General features: G+C 50.5%; 6 protein-coding genes across 6 annotated transcripts in view; 1 reads left to right on the forward strand and 5 right to left on the reverse strand.

The window, feature by feature from the left end:
• Positions 1 to 82: 82 nt before the first annotated feature.
• ASPZODRAFT_159643 (hypothetical protein) lies at positions 83 to 1,560 on the reverse strand. Its single transcript, XM_022726419.1, has 6 exons — positions 1,347 to 1,560; positions 1,147 to 1,262; positions 1,027 to 1,053; positions 717 to 930; positions 418 to 641; positions 83 to 353 (listed from the first exon to the last, which is right to left on the reverse strand). The coding sequence occupies exons 1-6, from the start codon at positions 1,359 to 1,361 to the stop codon at positions 296 to 298; spliced, it is 654 nt and encodes a 217-aa protein (XP_022580561.1). The 5' UTR covers positions 1,362 to 1,560; the 3' UTR covers positions 83 to 295.
• Positions 1,561 to 1,682: 122 nt separating this feature from the next.
• On the reverse strand, positions 1,683 to 3,080 carry ASPZODRAFT_159644 (hypothetical protein). The gene is made up of 2 exons (XM_022726420.1): positions 3,031 to 3,080; positions 1,683 to 2,969 (listed from the first exon to the last, which is right to left on the reverse strand). The coding sequence occupies exons 1-2, from the start codon at positions 3,045 to 3,047 to the stop codon at positions 1,973 to 1,975; spliced, it is 1,014 nt and encodes a 337-aa protein (XP_022580562.1). The 5' UTR covers positions 3,048 to 3,080; the 3' UTR covers positions 1,683 to 1,972.
• A 492-nt stretch (positions 3,081 to 3,572) lies between these two features.
• Positions 3,573 to 3,936, reverse strand: ASPZODRAFT_16647 (hypothetical protein; the record flags this gene model as incomplete). The annotated part of the gene is made up of 3 exons (XM_022726762.1): positions 3,573 to 3,628; positions 3,713 to 3,835; positions 3,906 to 3,936. 3 exons carry the CDS (start codon positions 3,934 to 3,936, stop codon positions 3,573 to 3,575), a joined length of 210 nt encoding a protein of 69 aa, XP_022580563.1.
• A 764-nt stretch (positions 3,937 to 4,700) lies between these two features.
• ASPZODRAFT_133018 (hypothetical protein) lies at positions 4,701 to 6,609 on the reverse strand. The gene is made up of 4 exons (XM_022723167.1): positions 6,306 to 6,609; positions 5,831 to 6,204; positions 5,355 to 5,774; positions 4,701 to 5,299 (listed from the first exon to the last, which is right to left on the reverse strand). The coding sequence occupies exons 1-4, from the start codon at positions 6,418 to 6,420 to the stop codon at positions 5,201 to 5,203; spliced, it is 1,008 nt and encodes a 335-aa protein (XP_022580564.1). The 5' UTR covers positions 6,421 to 6,609; the 3' UTR covers positions 4,701 to 5,200.
• A 266-nt stretch (positions 6,610 to 6,875) lies between these two features.
• Positions 6,876 to 7,914, forward strand: ASPZODRAFT_67737 (hypothetical protein; the record flags this gene model as incomplete). The annotated part of the gene is made up of 2 exons (XM_022729490.1): positions 6,876 to 6,951; positions 7,040 to 7,914. The coding sequence occupies 2 exons, from the start codon at positions 6,876 to 6,878 to the stop codon at positions 7,912 to 7,914; spliced, it is 951 nt and encodes a 316-aa protein (XP_022580565.1).
• Positions 7,915 to 8,789: 875 nt separating this feature from the next.
• Positions 8,790 to 12,044, reverse strand: part of ASPZODRAFT_152288 (hypothetical protein) — a gene marked incomplete at both ends in the record, with an annotated part of 6,712 nt that continues 3,457 nt past the window's right edge. Inside the window, 3 exons of the mRNA XM_022725838.1 lie at positions 8,790 to 9,321; positions 9,373 to 10,892; position 11,480. Of these exons, the coding sequence (XP_022580566.1) occupies positions 8,790 to 9,321; positions 9,373 to 10,892; position 11,480 (2,053 nt within the window). The remainder of the gene's footprint in view (positions 9,322 to 9,372; positions 10,893 to 11,479; positions 11,481 to 12,044) is intronic.

Genomic DNA, 12,044 nt, shown 5'->3' on the forward strand with positions numbered 1-12,044 from the left:
TTTGTAGTGATATGTGTTTATGGTTTTGATGCTATTCGTTGGACCTGTAGAATAATCATGTTTGATAGAAATTTGATATATAGGTTTTAGATTCCATGGCTATAATAGCCTTAGCAGTAGCAGTAGAAAATAGTGGTGCACCAAGTTCTGCTTGGTTCTATAGTATAATATTATTTAACAAAAAGCAAGGGTGATTGAGATGATGGTCCTCCTCTCCAAACGCCGCTTAACTTAGATCTTGACCCGATCCTGCGGATCCTGAATGAGATTGATATAAGGAAAAACCCTTCGTGAACTATTTATTGTGTATGAGGAAGTTGCGGAACGAGTCCCAATGATCCGAATCAGAGTAGCTTTCGCAGAGAAAGCATGGTTAGCTAGCTAAGCCTTCAATAAACAGGGGTAGGGTAGACATACATATAGACCATGCTACTCCTCAGACTCGACGCAAGGGTATCCGGGTACCATCGAAAGATGTACATGACCATCGCCCAGCTCAGACTTGCAAAGGCCGGCCATGCATTGTTCGTGATCTGGGTGCGGGTTTCAGGGGTGATGAGGGAGGAAAACGGGTGCATGTCCGGCTGGATGGCGAGTTTTGCCAATGCAAGCATCACACGGGCAAAGACATAGATGACAATCTGGAGATGATAAGCGATCGGGTCGAGAGAGCTCCCTCCTTCTGCGTTCGCCCCCCTAATCCCGTCCGGACTCACCTGCTGGCTGACGCTTCCGTTATTTCGACCAAAAACCACATACCCTCCCATGAGACCGGCAAAAAAGCTATCATACCGCCCTTCCTTGCGTGTCCCAGTTGGATTGAGATTCCTCAGCAAGATCATCGAGCCTTTATATACCATCGCGAAGGTGGCCAAGTTCCGAGCGTGTTGTCGCGTAGCCTGTAGGACAAGTTTCACCTTTTCGCGAAACCTGACCCCAGAAAAAGAAGAGAAAAGCATTGTCAGCGTTGACTGGAGGGTTGCTAGGAGCGTGGAGAGTATATGGTACAACGGGACGGCGTCTTACGTTCCGGAACGGAAGAGAAAGATCATCCTAAATCCAATCTGTCAGAGGAAAAGAACCTTACTCCCAAGCCAGAAGTAGCTTTGTGGGCTTATAATCGGTTTGAAAGAGGGAATAACATACACCAAAGCGTGCGGAAACCGCACCTTCGACCCATACACCACGCCATTGCGGGCACCTTTAACCAGGGATAGTAGGGGCGCGAGATCGGGGTTCAGGATGAGAGCATCCAGTCGAGACTGTACATTGAGATCTCCAGTTAGCAAAAAATCATCTCCCATGGCCTTTGACAGGCATGCAGAGGGGAAACGGGATCTTTTCACCATGAGCGCATCCATGGCGGGTGGTTACCCGCGGGGACCAAAACGACTCCCCCCTCGATGTCAATGTCTCCAGAGATGCAGAGGGGAACAGAAACCAGGAAAGAGCAGAAGGCACCGCCTGTACTGAGACTGTGTCATGAACCGGACACGGATATGAGCATACTAGACCAAGGGGAAAACTTCAACATGAGGGCAAGAAGAAGGACCTCAGTTCTTCGGCCGCAAAGTACACGTGCCGAGGCATGTGAACGTTTGAGCCGAACCGACGTCACAGAGGTCACGTGGGACATGGTAAATATTTAATAATGTAATATTGAGTAGATCGTAAATACAATCCGGTGCTATTAGATCTATTGGAAAAAGAAATATTTTATGGATCATCATAGCTAGTTACAACTATTCTATAGACAGACCGGACAAGTCCGTACATATATCATTTTCAATACCACGAGAGTAGCAGTAGCCGACAGCAAATAATGAAGTTGCTTGCCATCTGGGCAAGGGAAAACAGACCCTGAAACCAACCCGGAACGCCTGGTGCGGAAGACTCGTCGGCTCAAATGTAGAAAAAAGAGATCAAAGGAGTAGTGCTTTTTTCTTCTTTTGTTTTAGGGCCCCGGACGGCCTCAATGCTTCCGGGGACGTTTCCGTCCTTCATCTTCTGAGATCTCGTCCACTTCCATCATATCAAGATCGTGATCTTCGTCGTCGTTGTCGTCGTCGGACTCCACGCCGGCGCGACGCTTCAATCCCTTCATCTTGCGCGTCTGGAGGCCGCCCAGATCCTGCTTGCCCAGGTGCACACGGCCGATCTTATCACCGATCGAGTCCATACCGATGTTCTTCTTCGTCTTCATGTCTTCGTTGGGCCGCTTGGCTTGCTTCATAGCCTCCTTCAGGGCGTCGCGCGGCGCCTCCTGCACCCGACCGACCTTGAAGTCGAACTTGGGACCTATCTCATCCAGCTCAACACGAGGCAGCTTGTGGCCGCTACGCTTGGTCTTGATCTTGTACCAGCGCAGGTGAATCACAGATGACAGGCCCTCGGTGGGTTCCTCCGCGCTCACCATCAGGATATACTGCAGGCCTTCCACGTCGATCTTATCCGACTCCTCGCCCTTGAACATGTCGACAAACATGCTCTTCAGCATCACGTGTGCGTTCGATGTCGGGTCCTCCCACGGGCTGCCGGCAAACAGCAGTAAAGGCCGCAGGCCCAGGCCGATGTGCATGGTCAGGTTGTTCATGGCCGGAATGGCGGTCTCGTCCACCCCGGGGAGCAACATCAGCTCGCACATGTCCAGGATCTTGGAGTCAAAAATGCGCGCGAGGGTCAAGCAGTTCGGGCGCTTCTTGCTGCTGCTACCAAAGGCAACAATCCCACACTCGTTCTTGTTGGCGAGAAACTCCATGCTCTCCGTGTTCTCGAAGGGGTGGATGTTCTCATTCTTCTTGTGGAACAGGATCGAGTTCGGTTTCGTCAGGGAATGGAACGTCTTCAGGACCGTGTGCAGGGCTACCGGGCATTTCGACCCGTGCATCAGCAGCATGCGCTTGGGGGGCTCGATGAGCTGCGGCTCCCGCGCCTTCAGGATGCGCGCAGTGCGCGGGTTCTTCGCCTTCCTGATGGACGAAATATCAGTATCTGTCATATCCACAGCTACGTAACAGCAGAATCACTCACACTTCTCTGAGCATCATGGCGGAGAGCTGACCGTAGATACTTGAGGGGTGGTCAAACAATCTTCTTCAATTTCAGGCGGAGAGAAAAAAGTTTTGGTCAGAGAAAAATCTTGGCGCTGCCTTCTTATCGATAAGATTAGAACCTCGTTCAGCTATTTTATCATTTACTGTTAGACAGATTGAATTACATTATTTTACGATCTGCTTGATTTCCCGGGTGAAACGTGTATATGCTTTGTCTTCATCCTTCTTTCGAAGTCTTATGCCGTTGTAGTGCTGCTGAAGCAGTCTCATCGTGCGTACGACACCAACCCAACCCGAGCATCAGGCTTTGCAATCGAACAGTTTTCATAATTCTTCTGCGTAGCTAACAATAGAGATTAATTACTTCGTACTGTGTGGTGCATGTCTCCGCCAGTAAAACTTGATAATAGCATATGAGGTCGCTCGATACTACCTGTTGCCTTGGAAGCAGGAACCCCCCCCCCCCCCTTCAACCTGCACGAAGCTTTGACGCAATGCGATATATCTGTGTATATTCTATCATTCACTAGGCTCGTGTTCAGCGGTCTTTCTGGGATGCGGAGGTTTTGATTTCACTAAATGAATGGCAAGTATCAGTACGAGTCTACCACAGTGTGTATAGAAACAATCCGAGTGCAGTAGTCAATACAAGAACCTACCGTCTTCACTCTTCACCTTCTCGGGCGCAGCTGCATCCCTGCTTGCGGTATCGAGAATATGTCGTTTGATCTCTTCTTCCACTTGCGGAGGGGGCTCAGTGAGAGGCGCGGTGGTCTCACCAACTGTCCATGGGGGTCAGGGTTCTAGTTATTTGCTGGGCATAAGATAGCAGAATGGGGTATCAGAGCATACTAGGATTCTGGGACGCAGAAGTCTGAGACATTCTTATGGAATTCAATATCAAAAATGCTCCGTTCAAGGGTAAATCTGATGGAAAGAAAAGTTGGATGATTCCCAGGGACCAGTGGGATGATGTCATCTCAAATATATTACGTTCCTGCAGTCTAATATAAGATCTCTTGTACTCATTCATATGGAAGAAGGCCTTGTCCTTCCCCCCCCCGGTACGCCTGTCTTTCCACTATTCCGCTGTTTATATAATGATCACCGTAGCCGGGTTTTATTGGTAGTATTTTTGCATCTTGCCCGATGATCGTCTTGCTGTTTATCCAGGTCCGTTCCTACAAAAAAGCAGTGGGCATGTCTCGAACAAAATGAATCCAGATCTGATCTACAGTTGGTGTGAAGAGGAAACAAGCTTAATGTATCATAGAATATAATCTACTTGCTGAGAGCTGGGGTTAATATAATTTTAGATCCAGTCAGTCAGGTCTAATAAAGATCTAATCAGGATCCTTATGAATATATATCTATGTAAGTGGAGTGGCAGGCACCTTTCAACTTCAGGTATGTGATGTGTATAGAATACTACCTATACCTATCTATATAGACCAGTCAACACAGAGATTATGAATACCAATGACTCGCAATGCATTCGTCTCTTGAAGATATCGAAGAAGAAAAAAAACCACACTAGCACCGACACAAGACCTTTCGCTCCCTAATGTGGACACGCGCATCACCCAACCAGTAAACAGAGCAGAGAACAAATTGGAAAATGGAAAATGGAAATTGGAAAATAAAAAAAGGGAAAGAGAACATCCATAAACACCAAATGCGACAGGTCACCAGGGGAGGCAGAGCGTCGAAGCGGATGGGGAGAACATGATCGGGGGCTGTACAATGACGCAGATTGAAGGGGAGAAAGATTGGAGGGTTCACTTCATTCTGAAACATTGTCAGAGATGAATGTGGGTTTTATTCGTAGAGAAGGATGGGAGTAAGGTAGGGTCATCTCCTAACCGATTAGGGGTGTCATCTGTCGTAGTCATCGTCATCTCTATTGCGTGTCTGTAAACATGTCGCGAAAAACAACCTGGTTAGTCCCCGACAAGTGTGGGAAAATATCAAGCCGCTGGTCTTTTCTTCCGTGCACATCGTCTCACTGGTGTTGACAAGCAGTTTCGAGTTCGAGCAAACCGGTGGCAAACGGAATGTCGTGGGGACGGGTTCAAGCACAACAAACAGTGGGACAAAAGGCCGGTGTGAGGAAATCGGAAATGAAGCCAGGCACGTCTCTCTGAAATTCAGGACTGGGAGGCGTTGTTGCGCGCAGCTTGCGCCTCATTAGCGCGAACCGGAGCAAAATAAGGATGAGCCATCGCCTCTTGGGCAGTGAGACGTTCCTAGACAGAATGATTAGCGACCTGACGGCGGGCCCAGGGAAAAGATGATACATACCGCATGATCATAGCGAAGCAGCTTGTCAAGGAAATCGATGGCCTCATCGCTGACAAATCGCTGGTTCTCGGCGTTCACAAATGAGTGCCAAGTTTTCTTGGGGAAGCGTGAGAGAATCTCGTCATACTGCGGATCCAGCTCAATGTCGTACTTGTCGAGATACTCAAAGAGCTCTTCAGTTCCCAAGACCTTGGCAATCTTGACCAATTGATCAGAATTACTGTTTCCATGGAAGAACGGCTCCTTTCTGAATATCATGGACGCGAACATGGCTCCAAGGGACCACATATCGAGCGAATAGTCATACTCCTGGAAATCAACAAGAAGCTCGGGTCCCTTGAAGTATCTCGATGCGACGCGGACATTGTACTCGGTGCCCTTGTGGTAGAATTCGGCAAGACCCCAGTCGATCAAACGGAGCTGGATTAAAAGTCAGTGGACCATCCGTACAGAAAACTTTCTTTTACAGAACAAACCTTGCGCTTCTCATGGTCGATCATGACATTGTGAGGTTTAACATCACGGTGCATGATACCCTTGCTGTGGCAGAAATCCAAGGCCTTCAAGAGCTCGAAAATGTAGAACCGGACATCGTAGTCGGTGAAACGAGGGTAAAGCGTGCGGAAATCGGTGTTGTTGACGTACTCGAAGACCAGACTGGGAGTCTTGCTCTGGCTGTCGCGCACAACGTCCAGCAAGGCAACGACATTGGGGCCGCCAGCGAGATTCTGGAGAATCTTGATCTCACGCTTAATCTTCTTCTTCTTGACAGGCTTGAGAACCTTGATGACGCATTTCTGGTAGTTCACAACATTGATACCCTCGAACACCTCAGAATACTTCCCGCGACCTGTATTACGGCAACAAAAGAACGTGTTAGTTTGATAGAATATTGCAAGGGTGTCTGACAGACCCGGGGGCAGTTTGTCACTAAGCACGGGAACGATTTACCTATTTTGCGAACGACCTCATAATTTTCAAGCACGCCCCAGGAAATATTGACACTATCGTAGTCCCAGTAGGAACGAGGCATATGCTCGTTGACATCGGCGTAGACACGAGCCATGGTGATGGCAGCTCACAGACAGCCCGTCACGCCGCCCACAACGTCAGGTCAGGAAAGCGAAGTGCGGCGGGGTAGAGGAAGGCGAAGGAAGTGACAGGAAGCACACGAGACGAATTGCAAAAAGGACAGATAACAGCTGCTGCGTGGCAGGCAGAGGAAAGCAAGAACCTCCAGACAGCAGCCCTGCTATCGTGTCCGCTGAGCGAGGGTGGGATAGGGTGATGCGGTAGAGGCTGGATTGATTATTGGCGATGCGGATCGATTCAAACTGGAGCAAGGCCCTGGAGGGTCATGTGACCGACTGGCTGGCCGCCCGGAACAACAGTTGTTGCGGGGGATTTTCAAGCTTCCGTTCTGGGACAGCAGAAGTCACATTACCTTGCCAGGGAACTTGACGACGCAGAATAGAAGGGTCGCAGAGGTCTGAGGCGGCAGAGACGGCTTTTATCTGAAAGATGTTTTACGATTTGAATGTTCCGTATGCCGCGGATGACCATGAGATCTCCCAAACGCTGAGCTTTTTGGCCGAACGTTCGTCACTCTCTCTCTTTCAAAGCATACGGCCTGATCCGCGAGGATGGGGTACCTGAAGCACATGAGGCGCTGACCCTGATCACAGTCGGTTACACAACAGTAGCTCTCTCTCAGACGATCACAGGAAAGCTGCCTTCCAATATCAACCCTCCGAAACTGCCCACCAACCCGCCGACATCCCTCAAGCTTCTCACCCGCCTGAACCTGACGCTTTCCGACCCCGCGCAAAACCAGCGGCTGACCAGCCTCACTCAGTTATATGACATCATTGCGGTGCGACCTCTCAACGAGAAGATGCTCCTGAACGCCTGCACGAACCTCGAGTGCGATGTGATCTCGCTGGACCTCTCTGTGAGACAGCCATACCACTTCAAATTCAAGATGCTGTCGGCTGCGATAGCACGTGGCATTCGCCTGGAGATCTGCTATGGGCCAGGCGTCACGGGTAGTGGCGCTGATGCACGACGAAACCTTATCGGGAATGCAATGGCGCTGATCCGAGCGACGCGTGGCAGGGGCATCATTGTGTCGAGTGAGGCAAGGCGGGCACTTGGGGTGCGCGCCCCGTGGGATGTGATCAATCTGACGTGTGTCTGGGGTCTGTCACAGGAGCGGGGCAAGGAAGCCATCTGCGAGGAGGCAAGGAAAGTGGTTGCTCTCGCGAAGCTGAAGCGGACAAGCTGGCGCGGAGTCATCGATGTGGTCCATGGGGGACAAGCAGGCACGAAAGAGGAGTCGGCCACGAAACAAAAACAATCTTCCAGGAAGAAAGTGGTGGAGAAACAGACCGAGATGGTTGCTGGAGATAGTCTGAAGCGGAAAGCGTCCGTGAGCTCGGAACTCGTCGCGGAAGAGCCCGAGAAACCTTTGTCGAAGAGAGAGATGAAGCGCAGGGCGAAGAAGGCCCGTCTAGACGCGCGAGGAGGGGTCCTCGACTCCAACAAGGTCTCTACCGAATAAGGCCTTCATCTCGGCAGTTTCAATTGAAAAAGAAAAAAAAGAACCATTCCAGAGTATGGTTTATACCAAAACCGACACGCCTGGTTTCCCTCACCGCAACATGTCTGTCTGCATATTGAGCCTGAAAATACTCCCTGCATCGGAGAGTATACATCTCACCAGATCAACATCCCCGATGGGCAAACCAGCTATGCAGTGGTTTTATAACCAACACAACACACCCCCTATTGTGGCCGTCCACTGCTTCCCAGCAGAATACGGCCATTACAGGACATAGGATCGCCATTTTGAATTAATCAGAATGGCATTAGCTTATCAGCAGATCCACGAGATCTGCAGCTCAGTCTGCACTAATTAGAAGTCAGATTCACGGGCCTGGCGCTTGTCCCAGGCTCTGTTCTAGTGAATCAGCCTCCATATCTAAATCCTTACTCTAATTGCCAAAAATCAATCTTAGTCGGCTTGTAAGACCTTGTTCTTGTCAGTGGACACTGGGCTTGGGAAGATGAATGTCCGTTTCACAAGGATACAGTACAGAATGGTAGTAAATTGCCTATTCCATTATGATTCACTACATCGAGGCCAAGGGTGTCAAGATGCGACAAAAATCCAGTCCTAGCTTGCTGGTTGTACATGGATAATAGCATGCAGCACAAGTATGATAGATGATTGTCAGAATCGAGTTTCAAGACATCTCTTCAATGCACGAATGCAATGGAAAGATAGACTGAGATGAAAGGAACTGAAAAAAGAAAGTAAAAAAAAAAAAAAAAAACTGAAGGCTGGAATAGGGTATTGGCCGTGGCATAGAAATACAAGTGTAAAGGGGAAGGAGGCATTATCACATTATTAAGGTACAGCAGTGCGGTGCGAGTTCAAGGCTGGCCCGTTTCGACGAGAACCTTGAGATCGCCATCCATCCAGTCCACGCTGCCCGCGGACAGAAGAGCAATGGACCACTCGCCGTCGGTCTGGATCGGGGCGATCCCCTCGGGGAGCCAGACCTTGAACTTCCAGGCCGGGTTCCAGGCGGACGGGTTCGCGTCGCGCGGAAGCCGGCCCATGCAGAAGCGAGTTACGGCCTGCCGGAGGGAGTTGAGATCCGGACAGTGTTCGGCGGGTAGGTCGAGGCGCTGCAGAATGCGTTTGCCCTGCTGGAGGATGTTGACGCGCAGCAAGATCTGGCTCTGGGAATCGGGCGCAGCGGGGGCGGCAGGCGCAGCAGCATTGGCGACGGTGCCGGTGAAGGCGTTGGACGATGGGACCGCGGGCGCTGCAAACGCTGGCATGTGCATCATCGGTTGTGAGAGCTGGCTGGTAGAGGTGCCTGGCGCAGGGCTGTGGGAAGAACGCTTTGCGAGGGTGTCACGGATGACACGGGAGACATCACGGGTGATGCTCGTAGCACTGATCAATTAGTATAATGATAATAAAAAAAAGAGAAAAAGGAAAACTTACAATTCATTCTGCACAACCTGGTTATGAACCCCGCCAATTCTCCAGTGAAGGCTCGAGGATACGTCGGCCGACAAAATGCGATCAATGTTGTGATCCTCGCAAGGCTTGGGACATTCGTAGCTTCCATGATGATAAATCTGGTAGTGACTGTCGATGGCCGCAACCAAGCCGCGCCATTCCGGCTGCTGGAGACCCGAAATAGCCCACAAATTGTCCAGCTCGGAGCCCTGGTTGTAAAGGACGTACGAGTCGGCGATCTTGTCCCACTCGGTCGGGTAGCCTTCCAGGAAGAGATCAGTCAGTCCCAGCTCGGTGGTCGCATCTGACTGCAGGTGAGGCTGCGACTCGGCGACGTGTTCGGACTGCTGCTGCTGCTGCTGCTGCTGCTGCTGCTGCGTCTGTCCCTGCGTCTGAGGCTGCTGCTGCGCCTGTTGCTGAGGTGGAGTCATATGCAGCTGGTCATTGGAGAAATATGAGGGGGGACTACCACCGGTGGCACTGGGCTGCTGGCCATCCTCTGTCTTCTGCTTCTTGCGCTCGTCGGTGGCGCCTCCCTTACGGGTTTCGATGGCATACTGGCGCTGTCTTTCGTTTGTAACCATCCGGCGCAGTAAAGGGATCACCAGCGAGATGATTCTGTGCTGGTCGCGCGGCCAGATATTGGTTCTGGGCCCCATGCCGTCGCCGATGGCACCTTCACCGAAGAAGCGCTCTCCGTTTCCTTCGGCGTCGAGAAAATGACGCACACAATTCCACAGCCTAAGCTTCACCATCTCGGAGTCACCTTTGCCGCGCTGCCCGACGCAGTCCCGCCGCTCAGGGTGGTTATCGTCGAGCATGTATGTCTTGGCAGCGGCCTGCAGATGAAGGAAGTTCTCGGGCGACAACTCGAGCGATGAGAAGAGTTTGGACATGGGAGGGCGGGTGTACTTCTTGCTGTTGGAAGGCTGGCGGAACAAGGCGGCAGCGGAATGCACCCCCGCGGCACGCGCCTCAGACAGCGACTGCTGAGTAGGCAAGGTACGGATGTCCAGATCGCCACCGTCGAAGTCGTGCTGCTGGGGGTGGTGGTGGTGATGATGATGATGATGCTGCTGCTGGGATTGCTGTTGGTTTTGATGCTGCGGATGCTGCTGTGATGCATGCTGACCAGTCATTCCGGGGCCGGGGGCAGTCAAGGCAGGGTCAAGAGCATCGTCGTTTCTCTTCCTCTTGCGCGACACCGCCCTCGACAGGCCAGAAGACTGCACTTGGTCCGGGCCGGAGGCCGGACCTGAACCGCGAATCTGTCTGCCACCTGGCGCGCCGGTGCTGAACGTCTCGTCTCCGAACTCATCGCCCTCGATGTGCATCTCCGGGCCATATCCATCCAGATGATGATGGTGTCCCACGGCGCCCGCTGCAGCCGCTACAGCAGCCGCGGCGGCCCATTCAGAGACGTCCTGTCCAGCAGCCGCGGTCGCGGCCTCGACCAGGCCCGCCAACTGGTTGTCATTGGGAGCGTAGCCGGCTGTCGCGATCTGCGCGGTCGGGTCAAGGTGGGAGGTATGCGGGGCTTGGTGAGAAGCAAAGTCGGCAGAGGAGGTGGACGGCGCGTGCTGGTGGTTTGAGGTAGAGGTAGAGGCCATGGTGAGCTCTAGAAACACATTAGGAATTCCGTTGTGAATAACAAGCAGCCCCCAGCTTGATCCAAGAGCACCTACCTGTAGGCTAGCCTTGAAGCTTGTGAGATAGGATCAATCACTCTGGAATTTGGAAAATGTTGCGATGATCGAGACAGCGCAGCTTGCCACAGTAAAAATCTAGGCTACGCCACTCCAAGGACGCCAATTCAGACTCGAGACGCCGGTGCTGATAGCTTGTTGTCGTGGATCTTTCTTCGTTGTGGTCTTTATCTCTGCGACGGGAGACGACAGGGCAAGGAAAACAAGGCAGGATGCCCTGTACCCAGCCCAGCTTGCACAACGACGGTAGGAGAGCACACGCAGGTGAGAAAGAAGCAAGAATTGCAAAGGGGAGAGGACGGCTGAGAGAAGCTCGAGGCCTCTTGTCGAGGCAGACGCAGAAGTGAGAGCTCGCGGATAAGCGCTTTGGGGGCAACGATGACGCTGTTTGCGTGGTTTGAAGGATGGACAGACAATGCAAACTTGGATGGGATTCGGACAGGGATGTTCCGTTCCGCTGTCAGCAGTACGGAGGATTATGCTGTAGTATACTAGTATTACTCATATTTACTTAGTATTGACTTGATATTTATTTAATTATCTGTGGTGATATAAATACTCTTTTTTTAGCATCTGATGCTTTTAAATGTCGTCCTTGAGCTAGAGTTTGGTGAATCTGTTGCCTACGTAGTGGCCCGAGGGGTTTAGTAACAACGTGGTTAATAATCCAGTATTAATAATAATAGTAAGCATATAGATATATAATATATTATAAATAGTATTTAAGCTAGTATTATAATTTATAAACTAGTTTTAAGGTTGTGGTATGGTTATAAAATAGTTATAATAGTTATAATATAGTTATAGTAAGGTTATAAAATAGTTATAAAAGATAATTAATAATAAAAAATTAATATAAATATTAATATTGTTCACTACCACAATTAATACAAGAAAATTATTAGTTATTAAGAGAGTTTTAAATAATTATATATCTATTATATATCT

This window comes from Penicilliopsis zonata (genome assembly GCF_001890105.1).
Source record: "Penicilliopsis zonata CBS 506.65 unplaced genomic scaffold ASPZOscaffold_8, whole genome shotgun sequence".
Lineage (NCBI taxonomy): Eukaryota > Fungi > Ascomycota > Eurotiomycetes > Eurotiales > Aspergillaceae > Penicilliopsis > Penicilliopsis zonata.